Below are 26,961 nucleotides of genomic sequence, written 5' to 3'. Positions count from 1 at the left end.
AGACCACCCCCGGAGGTGGGGGAAACATGGTCTCCTGGTCTGAGATGTTCGAGTCATAGGGTCCCCTGGAAAGAGCATCCTTTTTATAGAATCATATATATAGCGCTGGAAGTGACCTCAGAGATCCGGTCCTGGTCCAGGCCCCCGATCCGCGCCCCCCGACACCCACCCACACAGAAGAAGGCCTCAGTCACATAGGGCTCCGGGTCGCGTAGGTAGTAAGTGGACAAGCAAGGATTCGCATCCAGGTCCCGAGTCCAAACTCAACACTTTCTCCAAGGGGCCCCAGGCAGCACAAAACTAAGTACCGAACCTACTCCACCCCGCTCCGTTTCCCGCCCAGGAGTGATTCCCAGCAAGGAACTCTGAGCTGGAGGGGGGCCTCGGACCCCAGGCCCGCAGCCCCCCAGCCCGCTGCAGGCCCGCCTGGGGAGCAGCGGGAGGGCGGGCCGAGGCCAGGGTCCGACCCGCCGAGCTCCTCCTCCTCCTCCTTCACCCCCGCCCCTTCCGCCCCCTCCTCGGCCGCTCCTCCGCTCCCCCTCCTCTCCGCCCCGCTGTCCCCCAGTCCCCCGCCCCCCTGGGCGGTCCCGGGCCGGGCCGGGGGGGGAGGGCGGAGGAAGTGAGCGCACGGGGGAGGAATGCGGGAGGGAAGCCTGGCTGGGGCGGGGCGCGCGGGGCCGTGGGGAGCCGGCGCCGGGGCCGGGGCCGGGGCCACCGCCGCCGCTGCCACCACCGCGGGGATGCCGCACTTCACCGTGGTGCCCGTGGAGGGGCCGCGCCGGGGCGACTACGACAACTTGGAGGGACTGAGCTGGGTGGACTACCGCGAGCTCGGGGACCCGGACGACTCCGTGGGCTCGGACGGTGAGATCGCGACCCTGACCACTCTCCCTTGCCCCTCGACCCTCGGTCCCACATGCCTTGAGACTCTCCTTCCCTGCGCGGCGCCTGCATTTGCGCACCCTGAAACTGACCCACTCCGAGACCCGGTAGGCGGGTGTGCGTTCACACAAAGACACTTCGCCCGTCCCCACTCGAGCCCCGGCCACTCACCCACTCACCCACCCGCCCAGGACTCGTAAGCGTGCCCTCCACAGACTCAGCCGGGCGCTATCAGCACCCACACACTTTTACATCCTTTACACGCTACCACGGAGAGATCCCACTCCTAACACAATCCCCACCTCCGACCCACGCACACACTCAGACACGCAGATCCGCTTCTACGCAGGGGCACAAACAGATAACAAGTCATCGAGACACTTTCGCGTAAGCCCGCGCGCCTCTGCTCTCAGACCCACCCAGCGATCCACTCATCCCGCGGATACGCGCCCACCCGGGCTCTGGGTAGCCGGGGGTGGCTGAGAGAGGGAGGGGCTGCCGCGGGACCCGGGCGTGGGCTGCAGACGTGGCGCCCTGCCGGGCCGGGTCGGGCCGGGCCGAGCCGAGCCGAGCCTAGATGAGCTGGCTTCCAAAATGTTTGCCTCGGGGCTGAAGTTTCACTTGGGGTTGGTGGAGGTTCGGGAGTTTCCGGCTAGTTTGTTTGGCTGGGGTGCCCACCTCCCCTTTACGATTTTCCAGCCTTCGGGCCCCCCTTCCCCAGCTTTCCACTTCCCTTCTCAAACTTTTAAAACTTCAAGTTCTCCTCTCCTCCGGGCTGAGAGTGTTCTGAAGCTCTGGAGCACTTGAAGGGCTCGCCACCCTCTTTTCTCCCCCTCCCCCAACTTTGGGTGTGAATTCAGGTCCCCTGGGTAACCTACCTACCATCACTCAGTTTGAGTATTCGTGAGTGTGAGTGAGTGACCCGCATGGGGTACCCAGTGTTCACCATTCCTTCTCTCTGAAATTCCTCTTAACTGAGATCGAAGAAACCTACATTTCCAGGTGGAGTCCCAAGGATTTTTTTACATGAGGTCCATGAACTTGGTTAAAACAAGACAAAAGAAAAACCACCTTTTGATAACTTTACTTCATTATAATTGGTTTCCTTTGTAATCCTCTGTTTTTTACTTAATATATTTGAAAACGTTCTGAGGAGGGGGTCCATAGGCTTCACCAGACCAACAAAGGTGTCTCTGACCAAAAAAAAAAAAAAATTTAAGAGCCCCTCGCCCTCACAAAAAGGTTGACTCAATTGAACATATATTAAACACTTACCATGTGCCAGGCACTAAATGATTCATCTAGTGTCACTCAAGGGAGTAACTAACAATGACTGGATTCAAACTTAGAGCCTTTGACTTCAGAGCCTGTGCTGTTGTCACTCTGCTAGGCTCTCAGAATTTCTGGCCACTTCATTTTCTGGTCCCCTGCCCACAAGCAAGAGTAATCTTTGCAAAATACTTTCATCTAGTTGTTGAGTTGCTCCTTTGCTCTCAGGTCTTGGATGGCTCTCCATTTCAGTCAGTCAGTCAGTCAGTCAGTCAGCCGTCAGTAGCTCTCTGGGCCTGGAGACAGGAAGCTCAAATCCTATGTTGGACACTTATTGGCTGTGTGACCTTGGGCAAGTCACTTAATTTCTGTCTGCTTCAGTTTCCTCAACTGTAAAAGGGGGATAATAATAATCTACCTCATAGGTTGTTGTGAAGATCAAATAAGATTTTTTTTAAGTGCTTGGCACAATATTTGGCACATAGTAGGTGCTATATATATGCTAGCTATTATTATAACAAGTATTTATTTTTGTTTTGTTTGCGGGGCAATGAGGGTTAAGTGACTTGCCCAGGGTCACACAGCTAGTATGTATCAAGTGTCTGAGGCCATATTTGAACTCAGGTCCTCCTGAATCCAGGGCTGGTGCTTTATCCACTGCACCACCTAGCTGCCCCTCCAGACCTACTTTTAAAGTTTACCTCCCTATATGAATATCTCTCTTCTCTCTCTGTCTCTCTCTGTCCCTCTCTTCCTTCCTATCCCCCCTTGCTGCTCTCTAGGGATATATGCCAGCCCCATTTCTTCAGTTTCACTCATGCTCATCTTCCTCTTGTCTGGAATGGCCTCCTTCTTCTCTCTGCCCATCTGAATTCTATCCTCCCTCAAGGTCTGGCTCAAATCCCACTTCCTCTGTGAGAACTTCCCTTCTGTACACTCTTGTGGCATTGGGAAAAGGGAAAGGGAACAAGCATTTAAGTGCCTCCTCTGTGTCAGGCACTCTTGTTCTTTACAAATATTATCTCATTTGATCTTTATAACAACCCTGGGAGGTAGGTGTTGCTATTATGCCCAATGAGGAAACTGAGATAAACAGAAGTAAAGTGACTTGCCCAGGGACACACAGCTAGTAAAGGTCTGAGGGCAGATTTGAACTCAGTTCTTCCTGACTTTTAGGCCCAGTGTTCTGTCCCCCATGTCACTTAGCTGCCTCAGCATTGGCTGTCTATCTCCCAGACTTAGCTTGGATCATAAACAGTGTTTGTTATCCTCCCACTTAGGCACCTCCCCAACTTAGATGTTCTTGTAAGGGCAGGAATCTTTAAATCACCTTTTCCAAACAATGTCTAGCACAATGTCTTATGTTTGGTAGTCAAATACATTTCTTGATTGGAGAAGTATATGTGTGCAAATGCATATGTATGTGCGTATGAATGCATGTTCATATGGAGGTATACACATGAGAGGGAAAGGTTATAGGCCTTAGGGAAGGAGTAATAAATATGATAAATAGGGCGAGTGTCATCCCTCCCTAATTCCTGTTTTCTTCTACAACTTCCAGGCTCTACTTCTATCTCCACCTCTTCCCAAGTATCTTCTGGTATGCCCTGGCAGGCCCTACACACACACACACACACACACACACACACACACACACACACACACTCCTACATCATGGATTTCTACATACATTTGTTCTCATGAATATTTTAGCACATAGGACTTTCACTTGGCATCTATATGTCACATCCTGTTCTTAAATGCCCCATTATAACTACGGGATCGAGTAAGGCATTTATTTCCTACCTCTCAAAATGCAACTATCTCTGAAGGATGGACTTTAGAAGTCGCTATTAGCATCTTATTTTTCAAATAAGGAAAATGAGTTTCAGAGAGAGGTTAAATGTTTTGCTTAGATAATGGCAGAGCTGCTATTTAAACCTCTGTCCCTTGTCTCTAAGTAGAGCATTCTTAGTAGTCACTGACGCTTTAGTATGAATGAGTATATGAGTATGTCGTGTGCTGGATTGGGTAGGGGTAACCGAGGTGGAGAAGGTCTGAAGTAAGTGTCTGGGTGTGAGACACAGGCCACCATGGTGGGGAGAGAGGTTTGGAGGGTGGGGATAGAGGGAAACTTATTATTTGTTTCTTTCTGTGCCCTTTGCCACATTGTCCATCTGTATACTATATCCACACATTGTCCAGCACCCCCTTCAGCCTTAAACCAACCATCTTCCTTGATCCTGTTTCAGAGGGGAGGGGCTTGAGGAAAGATTCCTGTCCCTGAGGTCCCAGCTTGGTGCACAGTTCTCAGAGCCAGTCATGTTATCTTGTTTCCCCAGCCCTATCAGAGCGGGATGGGGGAAGGGGGAGTAGCAGCACCCTAACCTCTGGGTCTCCCTCAGGGATCAGTGGCAGTCACATGTGAGTGGGTAAAAAGCCTTGGGCAGCTGCCGTTCTGGTCTTCTGTCTTTGGTCATCAAAATACCTTCCTGGCCACGTTGACCCTGACCCTCTTCTTCCCTGTCCAACATGGCTGATGGACGAGAGAATGAATTCCCTGGGCCCAGGGCACAAAAACGTCCTGTTGGGCTTTCCCTGGCACCCTTGTGTGTTAGTAGAGTTGACTCCTTCCCATGGTCTGATTTCCCCCCCCACCTCTTTTGGGGACCCCTCCTTTCTATTGGGATGAAGAGATTTCTCCAGGCTTTGGTCAGCTCTGGGCCCTGAGGATGCATCAGCGAAAAATATCTGGGGATGTGTGTCACTGAGGTGTCTGGCAATGTGAGTTGGGGACTTGTCCATAACCAGCCTAGGTTCTCTTCTGAGGATATATGCCCCTGAAGCTGAGGTCATTGGACTGTCACTGCCTCAAGGCCACCTGGGCAAAGAGGGCTAGTGTTGGTAGTACCTGATGCCTTCCTCTCCTCCTTCTTCCCCCAAAGCCTGTGCATGTGCTGCGTTCACACGCGCGCATGCACGCACGCGCGCGCGCACACACACACACACACACACCAGTTTTGTCTAGGGCTGCTGGGCCCCAAGTCTGAAGCAGGAACAATCTGTCCCTCATTCCTTTGTCGCCCAGGAAGGGACATTTATTCTGATCACGTCTGTTGTGTGTGAGACTGGGAGAGAGGCCACCTTTCCCTCCCCTGCTGCCTGGGGAAGGGGCCTGGTGGCTCAGGAGGTAGTGCTTTGGGTTCTATGGTAAGAGGTCTGCCAGGTACTTTGGGCTTTCTGCCTCTGGAGCCTGACATTGATGACCTGTGGAGAAATTGTAGAGGTGACTCGGAGAAAGCAGGTGAGAGGGAGTACTCTGTTGGGAGACGCTTTGGGGCCCAGACTTCCCTGCCCCTCACTCTAGCACCCTTCTTCCTGAGCTGGCCTGCCCTTCTGCCTAGTCCCTGAGCCCACGTTAGTGACTACCTCCTGCCCAGCCAGGAAAGTGTGGTCTCCACACTGATCCCTCACACCCACCCCACACTGAGTGGAGATTAAAACCCTCCGGAGCCTGATTGGCCAGGGAGAAGTCAGCCAGGCATGACACCCCCCTCTGCCCAGCGGGGCCCCCCCTCCACCCTTCCCAGGAGCCTGGAGTCCAGAGCCAGGCCTCACTCCTTGGGGAGCACCTGTGCAGCTGGCTCGATGGGGGACCACCAGGGCTCTCTTCACGGTGAGTAGCTTTTAGAAAGCGTTTTGCAGGGCTCTGTGACCCAGCCCCCATGCCCCAAATTATCTTCCAGCAGTGGGATGGGAGGAACCCCAAGGTGAGATGGCTCCGGGGGCCTTGGAGGGGGATCCACTAATGGCTAATCTTAGATGTCCTTTCTGCTGGTCCCCCTGCCTCATTCTGTATCCTCTTTATCCTCCCACATACACTAGTGTCCCCTCCTTTGTTAGTGTTCACCCTTTCTGTGTCTTATCCCTACCCTATATCTTTGACCAATTAGGTCTTTTCCCCTACTAATTCCTCTTGTCATTCCCCCCAGGCTTTCCCTGCTGAGCCCTCCATGTCTTGTCTAACCCCCAAAAGTTCCCCATACCTTCTGTCCTTCTCCTAGGGCCTCTAGCCTCTGCCCATTAGCCCCCCTTTCTCAAGTCTTAAAAACGCCCAGGATTTATTTGTCTCATTCCTCTGACCTCTCTGCTGTTGGGCCCTTGTGTTTATGACCAAACAGACCAAGGGTCTCTGGCTTGGTACGGAGAGGTGGGGTGTATCAGCCTTGGGGAATACCCCTTCAGCCCTACCCCAGCCCCATGGGTGCTGCTCTCTGAGGGTCACTTTCTCCTTCCCCTCAGGGCCCAAATCCCTGGGCTGGGTGGACACTGCTTACATGGTGTCATAGGCCAAGGCTTTAAAGCCAAGGGGGACCCTCCCCTGTTTACAGATGGACCTGGACTGAGGCCCAGAGATAGGCAATAACTTGTCCTAGGTCACCCAGCTCAAAAACGGCAGAGCCAGGATCTGAAACCGGGTCTCCTGACCCCAAATTCAATTCTCCCATCGCTATTCCAGGTTGCCAGCCCAGGTGCCCAAAAGAGATTGTAAGGGGAAGCAGGATGTCTTGGGCCTTGGCTCTTAGCCACCTGGCTTGCTATGGTACTTCCTTCAGTTCCTCAGTTGTCAAATGAGGGGCAAAATGGTCGCTTCCCTCTCTGATAATCGATGGTCTTCTAGGCCATGCTTGGAATGATGTCTCCTGGCTTCCTTTGCCTCTCCACTAAAGCCTTCCTTGGCTAGGAAGCCTTTCCAAGTTCTCCTTAATACCTACTCTGGATATGTCTTGTCTGCATATCAGTGGCATGGAAGGGAGTGTCATGAATATGGGGAGCATTTTTGCCTTTCTATCTCAGGCACTTAGTGTATCTGGCACATAGCGAATGCTCATTGACTGACTGACCCTCTCTGGGCTTCATTCAGCCCTCCTGAAGAATTCAGAGAGCTATGGACATGGAAGACACGGGGCCTAAATTATTGCATCCCTGTAAACCGAGGCAGTAGGAGAGGCCTTTTTTTTTTGGCCAGACTGGCAGTGTCCCAAAGGATGGGATGAATCAAGTGCCCTCATCCTGCCCGCCTGACCTTGGGCACGGTGGCTGGTGTGCCGGCTGCTTGGCGCTGTGTGTCTTAGGCAGCAGTCGGTGGTACAGACATGTTGGGACCTGCTGTAACATTTTTTAAATTGCTGAGAACTGAGAAGCAGGCCAGGTTCTCCAAGACTCCATATACAGCTGGAAAGTAGAGTCTGGGATAGTCTGAAACAACCCAGATCCTCCCAGTGCCTCTTATCCCAGACCTAGCCCAGTCCCTCTAAATCAGGGGTTCTTAAGTTTCTGTGTTATGGACCCCTTTGGGAGCCTGGTGAAACCTACCTTTTAGAGTAACGTCTTTAAATACACGAAATAAATACATAGGATTACCGAGGGGAATAATTATATTGAAATGCAGTCATTAAAATCTCTTTTAAAAACAGGTTCATGGACTGCAGGTTAGGAACCCCTACCCTTAGTACTCCCTCTCCCAAATATGTGGTGTAAACTCTACCTCTTACTGTATATATTTGCTCATTCGCTTGACCCTCTAAACAGTTCCTCTGCCTTAGACACACCTTAGCCCCCCTCCATGACACTCCTCAGGCCTGTACACCTTGATACTCGTAAGCACTTAGCCCATGCATCCCCCGAGTCCCAAAATGTTCCCCACCCCATAAAATGATTGGATCCCTAAACACCCCATACCTATGTGCAGCTGACCCCAAAATATTGTCTACTCCTATATACGCAGACTGAACATTCAATAATCAATGAACACTTACTATACACATATGTACATACACACCCTGGTTCCCATAAGGCCCTCCTAGCCATACATCTATCCCTTAAACCTATTGCTCTGTCTCTGCAGGAAGCAAAAAGGGGGAGGACCCTTGTGACCCAGCCAGGGGGCTCCTTATGGAATAATCCCAGAGGGTATCCACTCTGAGCCTTCTCCTCAGTACAATTGCCAACAATCACCCTGCCCTGCACCAATGTCTCCATGATCTGCTGCTGGCCCAAAGAAATGTGTCTTAGGTTAGAGTGAGGGCTTCTGGGGGCAGGCCCAGTGCCTAGTGGTGGCTGACCCATTGTCAGGGCAAACTCTAGCTAATCAAGAATGTCCCTTGCAATGTGTGGGAAAGTTGGTATCTTTTTTTTTTTTAATTTAAAATTTATTTTTTTCCCCAATTACTTGATAATTTTACATTCATTTTTTAAAATTTTGAGTTCCAAATTCTCTTCCTAGTTCCCTCCCCACCCCCTTTGAAAAGGCAAGCAATTTGATAAAGATTATACATGTGCACTCATGCAAAGCCTATTTCCATATTAGCCATATTGCAAAAGAAAACAGGACCCTACCCCCCCAAAAAAAACCCCAAGAAAAATAAAGTTAAAAATTTTTCTTTGATGTGCATTCTTATTCCATCAGTTCTTTCTCTGAAGGTAGATATCATTTTTCATTATAAGTTCTTTGGAATTTTCTTGAATCATTGTCTTGATCAGAGTAGCCAAGTCATTCACAGTTGATCATCATACAATGTTTCTGTGACTGTGTACAATGTTCTCCTGGTTTTGTTCACTTTGCATCAGTTCATGTTAAGTGTTCCCAGGTTTTTTTGAAACCATCCTTCTTGTCATTTCTTACAGCATAATAGTATTCCATCATAACTATATACCACAACTTGTTCAGCCATTTCCCAATTGATGGGTATCCCCTCAATTTCTAATTCTTTGCCATCACACATACACATACACATATACACAAAGCTATATTTTTGTACATATATCCGTTTCCCTTTTCTTTCATGTCTTTGGGATTCAGTACCATTGCTGGGTCAGAGATTATGCATAAACCCTTTGAGCTTAGTTCCAAATTGCTCCCCAGAATGGTTAGATCAGTTCACAACTCCACCAACTGTACATTAGTGTTCCAGTTTTTCCACATCCTCTCCAACATTTGTCATTTTCCTTTTCTGTCATATTAGCCTATCTGATAGGTGTGAGGTGGTACCTCAGAGTTGTTTTAATCTGCATTTCTCTAATCAGAAGTGATTTAGAGGGTTTTTTAAATCTATTGAAAGCTTGGCTTTTTCTGAAAACTGCCTGTTCATATTCTTTAACCATTTATCAATTGGGGAATGACTCATATTTTTATAAATTTGACTCATTTCTCTACATGTTTGAAAAATGAAGCCTTTATCAGATAAAGCTGCTGTAAAAATTTTTTCGCAGTTTCCTGCTTTCCTTCTAATCTTGGCTGCATTGGTTTTGTTTTGCAAAACTTTTAAAATTTGATGAAATCAAAATTATCCATTTTATATCCCATAATGCTATCTTGTTTTGTCATAAGTTCTTCCCTTAGCCATAGATCTGATAGCTAAAATAGTCCACACTCCCCTAATTTGCTTATGATATCACCTTTCATGTTTAAATTATGTACCCATTTTGACCATGTGGTGTGAGATGTTGGTCTGTACCTTGTTTCTGCCAAACTGGAAAGTTGGGATTTCTTGCATGGTTATGTGACATAGATTTCACTCACCTATAAGGGGAGTTGTGGGAGAGAGGAAATTGATCTTCATTGCAGATCTATATTTCAAGGAGGGATGCCTTAGAGGGGGAGCAGGATAAGTGTTCTTTATATACCTATATTCAGGAGTATATTTTACTATTCCTTCAGTGGGGAAGTTCTTTTTCTGTACACCTGTACCGGAGCTAAGTATTTTCTTTTCCCACCTATAGAGGAGGAACAAAAAGGAGGAATTTGCACATTATTGATGCTGGGTGGGATGGAAGGGGGTGGGTGGGAAGCTGGGTGGTGTAGTAGGTTCAAATTTAGCCCCAGGGGCAGCTAGGAGGCACAATGGATAGAGTACCAGCCCTGGAGTCTGGAGGACCTGAGTTCAAATCAGACACTTAACACTTACTAGGTGTGTGACCCTGGGCAAGTCACTTAACCCCTGCCTTAGTTTCTGTAAAATGTCGATAATATTAGCACTTAACCTCCCAGGTTTGCTAGGATCAAACAAGCTACTCTTTGTAAAGTTCTTTTGCAAACCTTAAAGTGTTATATAAACATTAGTTGTTGTTTGCATATCTGTATGAGGATAGGAATGTCTTATGCATACCCTGCCCCCCCCCCAAGAGGTCCACAGGCAGAAAATTATATCTTGTATTCTAGTATTACTTGAGGGGAGGTGGAGAATGTTCTTTGCCTACTTGTTTGGGAGTGAGGGTGGGGATCAGGTACCTGTTGGCTGCTCACGTCTGCTACCTGGTCACTGTTAAAGGTCAGTCCTCGCTAAGGATTCAGGGATGGAAAAATCTAATTCTAAGCCCGGCTGATTGGGCAAACCAATCCGGTCATTCTTGAGAGTGGGCCGGATCCTGGTCAGCTGCCTCCTCCTTGTAGTTGGAGGATGGAACTGGTTCCTAGGGACTGTAGTTGGGTACTTGGGGCAATTGCCCCAAGCTTTGTGGGATGTTCTGTCGCCTTTAAGATTATGGGATCATGGATTTAGAACGGGAAGGAACCTGGGTGGTTTTCTAACACCACCTCCTTTTGTAGTTGAGGAAACCATCAACAAACATTTATTAATCACTTACTGTGTTCCAGGCACTGTGGTAAGAATGAAATGTAATGAATGAAACGGAAAAGCAAACACAATCCTTGCCTATTTATGCTGTGCCAGCCTGTACTTAAGAGCTGGGGATACAAGAAGGACAAAAGACAGTCCAGGCTCTAAGGGAGCTCACGGTCTAATGGGGAGAGACTCGGTACATCCAAGAAATATACAAAGTACGTGAAGGGGATCTCCGAGAGGAAGGTGTTGGGGAAGGGGCACCACAGAAGGTGGGCTTGGAGCAGAGTTGGGAAGGAAGCCAGCTCTCAGGTCAGGCCATTGGCCCTAGGTAGAGAGCCTCAGGGCTACCATTTGCATTTAGGTCTTCCAACTCCCAATCTGGCCCTTCAAACCCCATCCTTTATTTTTTATTTTATGTTTTTTGCAGGGCAATGGGGTTAAGTGACTTGCCCAGGGTCACACGGCTAGTAAGTGTCAAGTGTCTGAGGCCGGATTTGAACTCAGGTCCTCCTGACTCCAGGGCCGGTGCTTTATCCACTGCGCCACCTAGCCGCCCCCTAAAACCCATCCTTTATTGATCTGACTCCTGTAGAGTGTTGACATGTTGTTAAGTAGTTCCAGGGGTCTGTTCACGTGCTGAGATGTAGGGGCAGCGGCTTGGGTCAGTAACCCCCAGGGTGGCTAAGGGATGGGGGGACCCTTAAACAAGTTTACAGACTCCTGGGGAAGAACCCTGGTCTAGTGAGTTTGACACTATAGGGAAGGAGGAAGGGGAACTGGCCCGGGGTGTGGGAGTGATTAGGTGCTTTCCCACAGGGGCGGAAACTTTTCACCCACCACATGGTGTGTGGTGACACCATGTGTGGGCTCTTTGAACCCTAAACACCAAGAATTTATTCTGCATTGGCGATAATGTGAATAAGGTTAATCTCCCCCTTCGTCTTCCTGTCCCCCAGAGAGTGAGGGGAGTGTGAGCTCTGGCTGGGGCATTTCCTGGGTGAGTTAGAGGAACAGGCCAGGGAAGCCCCAGCACCAACTGGAGATGGCCAGGCCCTTGCTCAGGGGGTGTGAGAGACAGAGACAGAGACAGAGACAGAGAATATGAGAATATCCCGATAGCCCATATCAGACCCGAGATGTAAAATCCTGAGGCATGGATAGGTCTGTCTCATCTCAGAGGTCAAAGAAATCAATGGAGATGCATTTTTGTTTTGAATTGTGTTCAACCTCCTAAATAAAATGTCTCAACTGCAGTTTAATTATTGCTTAGACAGGCCATCAGGGCCAGAAACCTTTTACTGTTTGCTCCCTCCTTATCAGACACCAGGCCAGATTCCCTATCTGCCCTCCAGCCTTTTCCCCCTGAGCGCATCTGATTCATTGCTTTCCAAGGTTTCTCAGCCAAGAACAAGGGTTCTTAACCTGGGCACTGTAGGTAGATTTCAGGGAGTGAATAACAAAACAAAAACAAAAAACCCAACTCTTTATTTTCATTAACCCTTGGTTTCCTTTGAATTCCTATATATTTTATGTTACGTTCTTTGGGTGAGGGTTCCACAGGTTCCTCTGGGCTGCCAGAGAGATCCATGGTCTAAAAAAGTGTCAGAACCACTTGTGTAGAAATGAACTTGGTCCTCCCCAAAGTGGGGAATCCCCAAGTTCTTGGGGGTGGGGAGCAGTTCTATTCTGGGACGCAGGGCTGAACACCTGGGTGTCCCCAGACCTAGAATTCTAATGGCGGGCAGCTTCCCAAGTTTCTCCCACCCCAGCCATCCCCCTGACTCTTCCCCCTCCCCCCCACCCCCCAGGCAGACTCTGTGTGAGAAGGGGTGGGGCAGCAGGTGAGACTGTAAAGCTGCCTGCCCCTGCTGTAGCCCCAGGCTCTGGTTTCTAGAAGTTCTTGCCTTCACTTGCCATCTGGTAGGTTGAGAATATACTTAGCTAGCTCCTGCCTTCATCCCAGCTTGTATTTGCCGCCTGGTCCAGTCAAGTCTTGTTCCTTCTGTCCCACCCTCCGCCCTGTGTATATCTGCGAGTGTTTATCTCCAGGTGCTGAGCTTTCTCTTTCTGCCTCTCCCACCAAGCAATGGGACCCATATCTGTGTAACCCCTGGTGGGACAATCGAGCCATCATTGAAGACTTGGAGAGGAGGGAGGCTCAGAATATGGTGGAAAGTGGTAAAGATAAGGGGCCTGATTGTTGGGGTACTGGAGGAAGAACTGAGTGAGCCTGGCCCTGAACGTAACCGAGCTGGGCCTGGAGCAGGATTCCAGATGTGGGGGGTAATGTGGTCCAGTGGGCATGAGTACAAGGAAGGCCTTCCATAGGAGCCACCTCCAGGATTAAATATGAAATACTCCAGCATTTAAAGCCCTTCATAACCTGGCTCCCTCTTACCTGTCCCACCTTCTTATACACCTCCTCAGACTCTGGGACCCAGTGCTGCTTGCTCTTCCCCTAGGACTTGGGGCATTTTCACTGGTTCTCCCCTATCCCGAGGAGACTCCCTCTTCATCCTCACCTGCTGACTTAACTGGGCACCTTCAGATCCTGGTTAAAGTCCCATCTTCTGTGAGAAGCCTTTCCCAGCCCTCTTGTCACTCATGCCTTTCCTCTGTTGATGGGCATCATCTATCCTGGCTACGGCTTGTTTATACACGGTCGTTTGTGTGTGGTCGCCCCATTAGACCGTGAGCTCCCTTAGAGCCCGGACTGTCTTTTGTCCTTCTTGTATCCCCAGCTCTTAAGTACAGGCTGGCACAGCATAAATAGTTGACTTGACCTCTCGGTGTACTTGGCTACAGACTTGAGTTGCCCAAGAGCCAAAGGCCTGTCTATGGAGCCAAGAACTTGCCTATGGGAAGTCAAGTCAACAAACGTTTATTAAGCTCAGTGGATTTGGAATTAGACTGTGTGATCTTGTAACGTACCTCTTTGGCCTCAATTTCTTTATCTGTAAAATGGGCGAGTTGAACTAGATGATCTATGAAGTCTTCTTCAGCCCTAAATCTTATGAACCCATCAACAAACCAATCAATAAATACTGATTTTATTTATTTATTTATATATATATATATATATTATATATATAAAATCAATAAATACTGATTATATATAATCAATAAATACTGATTTTATATGTATATAAATAATCAATAAATACTGATTATGTGTGTGTGTGTGTGTGTGTGTGTATAATACCTGTTCTGTGCCAACCGTTGTGCCTAGGCATGGGGGAAATTTTCTTTCTTTCCTTTTTTTTTTTTGATTAGGGAGTGCTTTTAATTCATTTTTAAATTAATTTTTTTAATTAACAAAAAAAATCCATTTTCTCTCCCACCATATTCCCACTATTGGAAAAAGAAAAGGATAGCAAATGCTTACCTGATGTGGGTGATTCCATGATCATGAAGGTGGTTTCCCCAGCATGAGACTTATCCATTGCACTGCAGATGGACTGACCCCTGGGATTTCCCCAAATGTGGGAAACTCAACTGCATAATTTGTGGTAGTAGGGAACTGTGCTAGTGCACTCCCCTTATTAAAAAAAAATAGCAAGGGTATTCTTAACAAATATATAGTCAAGCAAAACATTCTCACGTTGGCAGGTTTCCAAAAATATATGTCTGATTCTGCCCTGAGTCCATTACTTCTCCGCTCATCGTTGGTTCTCTAGGGTCAGATGGTCTTCATGTTGGCCAGAGGGTTTAAGGGTTTGGAAGTTGTATATGTTTATGGTGTGGTTGTATAAATTGTCTTCCTGGTTCTGCTCCTTTCACTCTGCATCAATTCACTCGTGTCTTCCTAGTTTTCTCTCAAACCATCCCTTCCATTATTTCTTACCGCACAATAGTTACTATTACATTCGTCTTCCATAGTTAGTTCTGCGCTGGGGAATATTGATGCCAGCTTTGGACTGGGGGGATTGGGGTATCATATTTGGAGCCAGAAGGTTTGGCCTTGATTGGATTTGAATTCCAGGTCTTCCATTCATGCCGTTATGTGATATTGGTCCAGTCTGTTCCCTTCTCTCTCTGCCTCAGTCTCCCCAGCTGTAAAATAGATGGGTTGGCCCAAATGACCTCTAACATCCTAAGATCCCACAACCAAGGTTTTCTCCCCAGGCTCTCCCTTGTAATTCAGCTTCTCTTGGGGGTGTACAAGAAGAAGGGTCTTGAAGCTGCCCTCACCCCCGCCCCTAGGACTTTGAGTTCAGTGCGGATGGAGAGGCCTTTGGAGCCTGGAATGCTTCAGGGTTGTTGCCATGGTAGCCATCTGGGAGGCCCCCACCTCCCACCTCTGGGGGCTGCTTCCTTGGGGGGCTATCCCAGAATACTTCTGGCTGTTGCAGGCTCCTACCACAGAGGGAGCTTGAAGGGGTCCTCTCTGCCAACCCCCAGGGGGCATGTTGGGATAGGTAGGGGAGGAGCGAGGCCCTGGGCAGCATCTGTGACCACTATGGCCACCCTAACCGACGGCTCCTTCTGTGACCTTATCTGCTTTGAAGGTGGGATGATTGAACTGCTCCAGCAGGAGTTTGAGCCAGTGTTCATCGGTCCCAGAATACTGGGTAGGTTGACATAAGGAAATGCTTGCCCTACCCTATGCCTCAGTTTCCCTCTCGGTACCATTCAGACAAAGACTATTGGTTCTGGATGGAGTTAGGAGATGGGTTCAAATAACTATTTTCAGCCACTTGTTAATTATCCCAGAGACCTTGGGCAAACCAGCCTCTTGGTGCCTCAGTTTCTTCATCTGTAGAGGAAAGGTATGGACGACTGACTGATCTCCGAGGTCCCCTCTAGAGCTAACAGTTCCCACGCCTTACCTCCATTTCCTAGAATCCCTCCGTTACTTCTGAGGCTCCGATCAAGACCCCTGTTCACAGGAGGTCTTTATTGGTTTCCCTCCCCCAGATGCTAATGTCTTCCCTCCCAAATCACTTGGTCTCTTGTAGACTCATATGTGTGTGTGTACGCATACATATACATACATGTTTGTAGATGTATATATATGTGTGTGCGTGTATATATACTTACATATACATGTATTTATCAACAATCTAGATATGCCTGTTATTGTACGTCTATGTATATATATTTGTATATTTTTATTATAAAACTATATTTCTGTATATTTATATTTATTACACACATGGGTATATAATACACATAAGTAATAAGCACAAATACATACACACGTACAATAACATAGAGGTGTATCTGTTATGTCTATATGTATAGACACACTTATATATGTAGATGTCGTTGCCTTGGCTTAGACGGTAAGCTGCTTTTACTTTTGCCTTTGTAAAGTTCTTTCTGATTGTTATGACATAGATATATGCTAAGTGACTTCTACCAAATGACAAAGGTGTCAGGTGTTGGCCTGGCCATAGACTGTGTTCCGATGAGGCAGCTCAAATTCAGAGAGGCTTCATCCTTGAGAGATGGTTCATTGGTTGATAAAAGGTTTGGACACAAAAACTCAGAAAGCCAGCTGCCCTACTGGGGATTGCTACAGAGGTCTGTCAGGGGAAAAATCTGGACTGCTTAGGAAATAGAGACCCAAGAAGTGTTGGAGCTTCTTTGTTTTCTTTTTTTCCCTAGATTGGATCAAATGAGATAATAACTTGTGAAGCACTTGGTACATTGCCTAGCCCATAGTAAGTGGTATTTAAATATTAACTATGAGGGGCAGCTAGGTGGCACAGTGGATAAAGCACTGGCCCTGCATTCAGAAGGACTTGAGTTCAAATCCAACCTCAGACACTTAACACTTAATAGCTGTGTGACCCTGGGCAAGTCACTTAATCCTCACTGCCCTGAAAAAAAAAAAAACAACAATAATAAATGTTAGCTATGATTATTATTACATTTTGTAAAGGGCCTGGTGCATAGTAAGTGGTATTTAAATGTTAGCTATTATTGTTATTATTATGATTGTTATTATATCTGTAATGCCTGGCTCAAAGGAGTCTCTATATAAAGGATAGCTCTAATAGTAATTATTATTAGTGATTTTATTGTTTTTTAAGGGACTCCCAGACAGGAGGGTCCTCTACCTGTGCTGGTCTGTGCCTTTTCTGCAGTTTGTAGGCTCGCAACACCGATGGTTTAAGGGACTCTCCCGGGGTCCCACAGGCAGTATGGGTCAGAGGCAGGATTTGAACCCAGGTCTTCCCGTCTCTGAGGCCCACTCTCCACAATCTCTGGTCATGTCACCTCTCATTGGTGTCTGTGTCTTTTTGTTATTACCCGGGGCTGTACTTGGGCAGCCTTGGCCCGGCCCTGCCCTTGTCGGGAGGCTGCAGAGTTCTTGGGTTATCAAGGTCTCCCCCCTCCCCCTCCACACCCAGTGGTGGGGCCTTCAGGGTCAGAGTGTGACAGGCCACTGGGACAGGTGTCCTCTGCCCCATAACATCAGGGAAGGAGGAGGAAGGGAAACGCCCACTCAGTATTAGCACTGTGCCAGTCTGCCTGTGGAATGTAGATCCACTCCTACCAGGGAACCAGAAATGTGGAAGGGAGGGGAGGAGGAATTTCAGGGAGAAAAGCCATGAGGAGGCAGGGGCCAACTGGAACAACCTATAAAGGACTGAATTCTCACAGAAGCCCTGGGGAGGGGTCATGGCCAAGGCAAAGGCTTGGAGTGAGGAAACCAGGTTTGGGCCTAGCTACTCCAAACTCACTGTTACCTCCCCTTTTCCCCCGTAGACCTCAGTTTCCTTTCCTGTAAAATGGAAGAGTAGGATTCACTGAGGCAGCTAGATAGCACAGGAAATAAAGTGGTAGAATAGGAATCAGGGAGTCTTGAATTCAAATCTGCGAGAAAATGGGTAGTTGTCTCCTCTTAATGAGGATATAACAGTCACTCATACTCCTCCTGACCTGTTTGTAGGACAAAGGTCTCAGATCCCCTCCTCCCCTTCTGGCTAACAAAATCACAGGGTTCAAGGAGCCCTGGTCTCAATAAGGTCCACTGTGGAGTTATGTCAATATAAGGAAGAATAAGGTCCACTCCTGAGTTATGCCCATCTGTAAAATGGGAGTAATTAATGCCATCTACCTCCCAGGGTTGCTGTGAGGATCAATTGAGATATTTATCCAGAGCTTTAAAAACTTTAAAGTGCTGTGTAAATTCCACTCATTCTTATTACTACTATCACATTCCCTGCCGCCTCCACCCAGCAATTGTCCCCAGATCAGGGAGATGTCACAACTGAACCCACCTAGGCTTTTCTGTTTTTGTTTTGTTTTTGTTTTTTTGGTGGGGGTTAACTGACTTCCCCAGGGTCACACAGCTAGTAAGTGTCAAGTGTCTGAGGCCAGATTTGAACTCAGGTTCTCCTGAATCCAGGGCTGGTGCTTTATCCACTGTGGCACCTAGCTGCCCCCCCACCTAGGCTTTTCTGAACTCCAGGGGATTTGAGGCAGGGGTGGGAATCTCAGGATTGAGAGGTGTCAGTCTGGGGAGGTCGACACATTTCTCCTGAGCTGGCTGCCTTTGCCCATCCCCACCCCACATTGGTATTAGCCTCAGGATACCTTTGGAGATGACCCCAGTGACCCCATCTTATTGGCCTCAGTGCTTTCCTTTGTCCCATACGGTTTGAGTGTAAACTCCTTGAGGGCAGGGACTGTCTTTGGCCAATTTTTTATACCTCCAGCACTTAGCACAGTGTCTTGCATAGTAGGTGCTTAATAAAGATTGACTGCTGATTGTCAGAAAGGCCTGGAAGCACAGTGGGAAGAAGAGGCCTGAACTCTCATCCTGACTCCTCCATTTTCTAGTGGTGTGACCTTGGCCCCCGGGCACTTTATTGATCTGAGCCTCGGTTTTCTCATCTGTGAAATAGAGATAATATTGGTGCTGCCTACCTCTCAGGATTTTGCTTTGTAAATCCTATTGAAGAACTAGGAGCTCCTGTTAATTATTTATGCATTTAGCCTTAGGGTGGTTGTTTTCTCACCCACTCCCTTCCCCTCCTACCTCACCCCCAAATCCTGTCACCTGTGCAGTTTACCAGACCTGTGTGCTCTGCTTCAACTTTTGTCTGGCATTCTTTAATCCAGTCTTAGGGCTAGAAGGACTTCATAAGTGAGGAAACAGGCCCACAATCGGAAGGTGCCCTGGCACCAGAACCAATCTTCTTCCTCCTTTGTAGTGGGGCAGGTGGTATGGGGAGCGATTCAAATCTTCCTTTTGTAGATGAGGGAAACTGAGGCAGAGAGGTGGGGACTTGCCTGACGGGATCACATAGGCCCTGAGGAGCAGAGCCAGGATTTGATCTTTGGTCTTCCCTTCTGTCCTGTGGCCCCCGCGGTCCGGTCTTATACCCAGGTTCACATGCCATCATGCATCTAAAATGCACCCAGACCCACAGACTGGTCTGTTCCAGGTCACCACTGGAGGCTGGGTTGAAAAGGGTGGGAGGGAATGAACAATCTCTTGGAGCCTCCGGCTCCTGAACCCACCCTCCTGAGGAGATAAGGTTAATTTCTTCATCTGTTTCCTCTGTGGCTTAGTGTCCCAGGCCAGCAAAGGAGGGAAGGAGGGACAGATGGACAACCAGACAGAAGGGGGTGTGTGGGTGGAGCTGTGGATAATTAGTGACTCTCTTCCCAGCACTCACTGGTTGCAACAGACCCAGGCAACTGCTGTTCTCAAGTCAAGGTCACCCTGTTCAAAACCAGCAGTGAGCAGTCAATAACGGGACTGTCCTCAGGTTGGGAGCAGAGCTGGTGGCTTTGGAGTCTGAGTGTGAGGAGCGGGCTGGGTGCTCTGTGGCACAGCAAACTAGCTTTTCTGTAGCAGGCCCTGCACCCCCAGCCCAGAGTTAAAACGGCATCTCTGTGGAAGACCGAAGAAAGTCAGTTATCTCTTCTGAATTTGAGTTTCCTTATCTTCAAAGCTGGGATGATAATAATACTCCCAAGTTCTTACCTCAGAAGGGTGTCCACCCTGGAGAGAGTTGGCAGCGACCATAGAGCTATTTAGAACTTGGAAGGATGTTTAGATATCCAGTCTAACCTTCCCACCCCTATTTTATAGATAGGGAAACTGAGGCCCAGAGAGAGTCCTCACACACATGCTATGCAGGCAAGCAAAATAGCAGCTGGGATTTCAACTTAGGTACCCTGCCTCAGACTTGGAGGCTCTTTCCATTAAGCCACCCTGCCCGCCTGAGAGTCATTCATTCATTCACTCACTAAGTGTTTAATGAGTGCTTGGTGCTGATGATACAAAGACTAAAATGGAATAGGCCTTGCCCACAAAAAGCTTATATTCTGTTTGGTGGCAAGTAAACAAGGAAAAGTAAATTCAAAATATAGTATAATAATGACAATTTTTCTAGTGCTTACTATTTGCCAAGTATTCTACCAAGTGCTTTATAAATAATATCTCATTTGATCCTCACAACAATATTGGGAGGTAGGTGCTATTATTATTCCAATTTTCCCAATAAAGAAACTGAGGCAGAGGTTAAGTGACTTGTCCAGGGTCAGTCACCCAGCTAGTAAATATCTGAGGAGAAAAAAAGTATCTGAGGCTGGATTTGAACTCAGGTCTTCCTGACTCTAGGCCTGGTGTTCTATCCTCACACCATTTAGCTGCTACCCCTAATATACAGGTGTCCTTGGGAGTGGAAATATTGATGCCTGGGGCAGAGGCAGGATTTGCTTCATGGAGAAAGGGGCATTTGAGTTAATTATATTGATTAACCTTCCCCTGAACAGGAATTCTGTTTAATTTAATTCTTTTTTTGTGTGTTTTTTGTTTTGTTTTTTGTAGGGCAATGAGGATTAAGTGACTTGTCCAGGGTCACACAGCTAGTGTCAAGTGTCTGAGGTCAGATTTGAACTCAGGTACTCCTGAATCCAGGGCCTGGTACTTTATCTACTGTGCCACTTAGCTGCCCCCAATTTAATTCTATTTAAAGATTTATTAAGTGCCTACTCTGTGCCAAACACGGCAGTTCAATGAAATGGGGGTGGGGTGAAATGTCTGTCTCTGCTCTCAAGGAGTCTACAATTTGTTTGAATCCCTTCAGCAAGCGCTCACCCAGCCTTTCCTTTAAAATTTCCAGTGAGGGGCAGCTGCCGCCTTGTGGGGCTACTGATTCCACTTGGGAACAGGGGTAGTTAGCAGGAAGTGTTTTTTCTTAAATTGAGCAAAAATAGACTTCTTTGCAACTTGGAGGCCTTGCTCTAAATTGTACCCTCTGGTGCCAAGCAAAACAAATCTAATCTCTCTTCCCCAGGACAGTCTCTCATATACTTGAAGATCAATCACATTTATTAAGTGCCTACTATGTGCTAAGTACCCATCTAAGCTGTAGGTACAAAAAGAGGCAAAAGACAGTCCCTGCCCTCAAGGAGCTCACAATCTAATGGGGAAATTATGAATAGAGGGAGGGCACCGGAATTAAGAGGGGTTGGGAAAGGCTTCCTGAAGGAGGTAGGATTTTAGTTGGGACTTAAAGAAAGCCAGGGAGGTCAGTAATTGGAGCAGAGGAGGCAGAATGTTCTAGCCATGGGCAACATCCAGAGAAAACGCCCAGAGCCAAAAGATGGAGTGTCTTGTTCCTGGACCAGCCAGGGGTACCCCGTGCCACTGGATCAGAGAGTATTTGTCAGGGATTAATGTATAAAAAGACTGGAAAAGTGGGAGGGGACTAAGCAATAAAGGGCTTTGAATGCCAAACAAGAGTTTTGTATTTGATCCTGTAGGCAGTAGGGAGCCAGCGCAGTTTATGGAGTATCCTGCTCTTTGGGAAGATCACTTTAGTGTCTGGATGGAGGAGGGATTGTGGGGAGAGATTTGAGGCAGGCAAACCCACCAGCTGGGTGTGAGTCAATGAGGGCCTGCCCCTGGGGGTGGCGGTGTCGGAGAGGAGGAGTATTGTATTGGACATGGGGAATAGGAGATAGTGAGGACAACATAACTATTGCAAAAGTATGTGATTGTACATATACAACCTGTATCAGATCGCTTGCTTTCTTGGGGAGGGGTAAGGGAAGGGAGGGAGGGATGGAGAAAAATTTGGACCGAGAAATCTTAAAATCTTAAAAAACAAATGTTGAAAACTATTTCTACATGTAACTAGAAAATAATAAAATACGTTTAAGATTTTTAAAAAGAGAGATAGTGAGGAGCCCAGGATGACACCTTCGTTTCAAACCTGAGGGATTGCTAGGCTTGATGTTGCCCTTTCTGGTCAGAGGGAAGGTGTCAGGGTGTGCTGGGAAGATGATAGATAAGTTTAGTTTAAGATGCCCTGCATATCTGGTTGGAGATGTGAGATTGAAGATGGAGATGGAGAGATTGGGGCAGGACAGAAAGATTTGCGAATTATCAGCACAGCTCCATGGGAGCTGATGAGATCATGGAGTGAGGAATAGAGGGGAGAGGCGGCCCAGAAAGTCTGAGAGTGTGATCTGGAGGAGGATCCAGCAAAGCAGACCGAAGGGGCCTGAGATTGGGGGGGGGGCACAGGGGAGTGGCCTTGGGACTTCTGCATGTGCAAACACAGGTACCTGGGGGTAGAAGCATAGATTGTAGAGCCAGGAAGAGCCTTGGGAGATTGTCTCACCTAGCCTCTCTCCTTTTACAGAGGGCACCAAAGCCCGGAAATGACTTGCCTAAGGTCACACAGGCAATAAGTAGCAGAACCAGAATTCAGACCTGGGTCCTCTAACTCCCAATGCCAGTACCCTTTCTACTATGCCACAGATAATGTTGACATTCAGGACCTGTGGGTGACATTGACATTTAGCGGGATGGCCAGAGGGTCTAACATTAGCACTCTGCTAATTCAGCGTGGACACACACATGTGAGACACCTGTTTACAGTCAGCCATTTTGTCTTCTTGCCATTGTGTATACCCAAGAGTGGTTTCAGAGATGGCTGAATGAATTTGTGAGCTTCCAGGAATTATTTTCTTCACTGCATCTATTTTTGGGGGGGTGAGGGGGGCAATAAGGGTTAAGTGACTTGCCCAGGGTCACACAGCTAGTAAGTGTCAAGTGTCTCTAAGGCCAGTGCTTTATCCACTGCGCCACCTAGCTGCCCCTTTAATGCATCTATTTTATGATTATTTCTATTTGATTACATATAATCTATTTTATTATTATTATTAATAAGGCAGCTGATAAAACAGTGAATAGAGTGCTGGACTTGGAATCAGGGAAGATTGAGTTCAAATATGCCCTTAGGAGGGCAGCTAGGTAGTGCAGTGGAGAGAGCACTGGCTCTGGATTCAGGAGGACCTGAGTTCAAATCCAGCCTTAAACACGTCATACTTACTAGCTGTGTGACCCTGGGCAAGGTACTTAACCCTCATTGCCCTGGCCCCCCCCCCAAAAAAAAATCAAATATGCCCTCAGACATCTGCTAGCTGTGTGCCCCATGGCAGGTCATTAACCTCTGTTTGCCTCAGTTTCCTCAAATGTAAAATGGAGATAAAACTAGCAACTATATCCCAGAGTTGTTATAAGGATCACTTGTAAAAGTGCCTGGCACACAGTTGGAGCTTTATTGATGCTTATTCTCTTCCTTTACCTATTGCCAAGGAAGCCTTCCCAGGGAAATAAGTTCTCCTGGAAACCCCCCCCAGACTCTCTGCAACCACAGGCTCCCAGGAGGAACAGAGGTTCTTTGTCCTGTGTGAGTGGGCCTGGGGGGGGTGGGGGTCCCGCTTATGCCCGGTGAGGTGGTCTCCAGCAGCCGACTCACGCTCTCTCTGTCTCTGTCTCTGTCTCTGTCTCTGCAGGTCACAGCAATCACAAAGAGAGCAGCCCCTTCCTCAGCTGCTCTGAAGCTACCAAAGGAAGCGATTACTATGATAGGAACTTGGCCCTGTTTGAGGTAAAATGTTGCTTTTCCTCCTCCTTTGTTATCTAAACCCCTAAGGACTTGGACCTTTTGCTAAGCAGGAGGGAGGGAAGGTCTTTCAAGGGTAACAGGAATGTCCTCATCCCTTCCAGATTTCAGAGCCTGAATTAATTCCTCATTCAGTCTTGCATTCATTTGTTCATCCCACAAATTCTTACCCACCCCTGCTGCAAGGCACGGGGTAAGGTGATGGGTGAGATACAGAGATGAGGAAAGTAGACTTTAATAGGGAAGATAAGACCCCCCCACAGATGAGGTCAGTTGTATGAGGAGGTAGACTAAGAGCTGTGGGTGTGTAGGCCCTGAGGTGACCAGGGAAAGGTAACCCTTTGAACCTAGAAATTTGGGAAGGATTTCCAAAGGCAGATGGGGGTGGGAGGCCCGGCCGGAGGGGAGTACACATGGAGAGCAGAGTTGGGGAGGTTAGGCTGAGGGAATGGGTGAAACAAGACTTGGAGGCAGAAAAGGGCAAGGCTGATCCCAGACTGGAGAGGGCTTTGAATGTTAAGCTGAGGAATTGGAGCTTTGTTCTGTGGACTCCCGGGAGTCAAGGAGCTCCCAATTAGGCTGAGGCCAGAGCCTGGAGTGATGCCTTTGTTGTGTGAGGACAGAGAAGGAGGAAGAAATCAGGGAGACTGAGGGAACAGTCAGAAAAGTTAGGAGGAGAGCCAAGCTGGGCTAGTGCCATGGCGGCCGAGGGGAAAGAGTTTCAAAGGTGTGTTCCACAGTGTCCCTCGAGGCCAGGAAGTTGCGGGGGAGGGCTGGTGGTCTCAGGGATCTTCGGCCCATTGAGGAAGCTCTGGCCTAAGAGGCCTGACACAACCTCTTCCCATAAGGGGAGGCCTCTCCTTGTTGTACTAGAGACAGGGGCTCTTGCTGAGGCTCACAAGGTCACAACTGGGGGATTTCTTGAGGCTCCCCTTGTTGAAATTAGCACCTATTGTGCTGTTCAGAAGGTTCAGATGGAAGTTGGGGGGAAGGGGAGGAGAGAAAGTGAGGGGAGAAGCAATGCGGTGGGTATGGGAGGGAGGCCCAGAAGATGGGGACCTGGCAGCACCCCAGCAGGGCAGTCTACACCACTCAAGCCTGTGCCTTGCTGTGGGTGTCCAGACTTGCCCTAGCACCGCCTTGGGGACTGTGGTTTTTCCCAGCCACTCATTTGTACAATGGATCCACAACAATTACAGGGCCCAGGTCTCTGGCCTAGCTTTAGCCTGAGGGGCCAGGGTGAGGTGGAAGAAATATGACTCCTCCAGATGCTCAGATACTCCAGCCCAGAGTGTCATAGCGGCAATGCAGAGAGGAAGAACTGTTAGTGGAGAAATTGGAAGTGGGGCCTTTTGGTTATCACCAATTTTATCATCAGATAGTCATTGTTATTCCTGTTAATAATTACAGTGGTAGGGGCAGCTAGGTGGTGCAGTGGATAGAGCACCATCCCTGGATTCAGGAGGACCTGAGTTCAAATATAGTCTCAGACACTTGACACTTACAAGCTGTGTGACCCTGGGCAAGTCACTTAACCCTCATTGCCCTGCCCCCCCCCCAAAAAAAATTAAAGTGGTAAGAAGCCCTTTGGGATTACTAAACACTTTGCTTATAATACCTCCACTAGCCTAGTAGTACTAGCATTATATTCCCAGGGGTCCTCAATCTAGAGTCACAGAGCTGAGGTAAAACCCAGCTTCTAAGAAAATCAGTCAATAAGAAGATAAGTCAAACCCAGTTTCTGCTCTTTTGCTCTCCTGCACAAGTCTCCTTTCCTCATCCATATTGTGAAAGGGTCGATCTTGTCTGTCTGACAAATAAGCCTACAAGCTGGGAAACTGAGGCTTAAGAGATCAAGTTATGCTTGTTTTATTCTTTTTTTTTTTTTAAGTGAGGCAATTGGGGTTAAGTGACTTGCCCAGGGTCACACAGCTAGTAAGTGTTAAGTGTCTGAGGCTGAATTTGAATTCAGGTACTCCTGACTCCAGGGCAGGTGCTCTGTCCACTGCGCCACCTAGCTGCCCTTTGTTTTATTCTTAAGTTAAGAAATAAATGGGGAAAAAAAAGAGAGAAAGAGGAGAGATCAATAAGATCATAAGCATGTGAGGTCTAGGGCCAGCCCCCAGGGCTTTGGACTCCATGACCACTGGCCTTAGCACTCAATGAGTAGTACATATTCCCATACACAAATGCTGGAGGTTGGTTCATGTGCTTACAAGTTTGTTGACTTTCATTTCCCACCTTATCAAAATGTTTAATCAGAAAAATCCTCAGGGCCATGGCTTTTTCCCAGGTCTCCCCCCAGCCCCTCCCTACCTCCATCTTTCCTTTCCTTCCTTCCTCTGACCAGTCTTAGGACCTGATTTTTGAGGATGCCCATATGGACGTCCCAGGAAGGATCTCTCGTGTTCACGTTTGCCTTGGCTCTGTCTGCAGGAAGAACTCGATGTCCGCCCAAAGGTGTCATCTCTCCTCGGGAAGCTGGTTAGCTATACCAACCTCACCCAAGGGGCCAAAGAACATGAAGAGGCTGAGAGCGTGGAGGGCTCTCGGAGAAAAGTATCAAAAGTGAGTAGGCCGGCCTCCTCGGGCCATCCCCACCCCAAGCCACAAACGTGCTGGGCAGGGACACTCCCATGTCTCTGTGTTAGACCTTGTCCTCTGGCCTCTCTCTCGGGCAGTACCAATCCAGTGCCTCTGGTGGTATTGGTCACTTGCCCTCCTCTTGGTTCGTTGCTTTATTTAGAAGGGGCTGGCTTAGATCTGAGTCCCAGGGGTCTCCAACTCAAGAAAGAGTCACCCTGGGAAAGAAAATAAGAAACCAGATAACTCTCCTTTCTTAGAGTGCTGTGAAAATGTTTGGAGAATGAATCTTCTGCGGGGCTCAGCAGTGGAGGCCCACTTGCATCAGCCCATGGGCTCTAGGCTAGTTTTATAGAAAACAACTCTGCTTTTTCTGACTGAATCTGGATGAGAAAATGTCCTGATGACCTGGACAGGAGACAAAGAAGTCAGCACCCATAGGCCTCAGGGACCCCACATTCTTACCTTGGGAAGGGCCTCTGTCCCAGTGCTACAGGGTGGTGGCCTTCAGGACTGGCCCCTCCAAGCTGGGCTGTGCCCTTTGATGTGTTGGTTAAACAAAGAGGTATTTGAGGTTGTGAACAGTGAAAACAATAGCTCAAGATAAGTGAGACCCAGTGAAAAGGCTGGGGATTAAATTTATCTGGCTTGATCTCTAAAGATGACCCAGGCTAGTGGAATGGTGTTCTTTTGTTCCCAGTGGGGGTCCCCTGTTT

General features: G+C 48.1%; 1 protein-coding gene and 1 non-coding gene across 2 annotated transcripts in view; both read left to right on the top strand.

Annotated features, from left to right (window-relative positions):
- The first annotated feature begins 669 nt into the window (after positions 1-669).
- The window catches only part of SLC12A4 (solute carrier family 12 member 4), a 62,417-nt gene continuing 36,125 nt past the window's right edge, over positions 670-26,961 (top strand). Inside the window, exons 1-3 of the mRNA XM_043982650.1 lie at positions 670-864; positions 23,553-23,647; positions 26,099-26,230. Coding sequence (XP_043838585.1) covers positions 741-864; positions 23,553-23,647; positions 26,099-26,230 — 351 coding nt within the window. The 5' untranslated portion in view covers positions 670-740. The remainder of the gene's footprint in view (positions 865-23,552; positions 23,648-26,098; positions 26,231-26,961) is intronic.
- Positions 14,153-14,316, top strand: LOC122745105. The gene has a single exon (XR_006355394.1). It is a non-coding gene; the product is annotated as a U1 spliceosomal RNA (small nuclear RNA).

The sequence above is a fragment of the Dromiciops gliroides genome, chromosome 2 (assembly GCF_019393635.1).
Source record: "Dromiciops gliroides isolate mDroGli1 chromosome 2, mDroGli1.pri, whole genome shotgun sequence".
Lineage (NCBI taxonomy): Eukaryota > Metazoa > Chordata > Mammalia > Microbiotheria > Microbiotheriidae > Dromiciops > Dromiciops gliroides.
The sequence above is the reverse complement of the archived record's forward strand: the minus strand, read 5'-3'. Positions and strand labels throughout refer to the sequence as shown.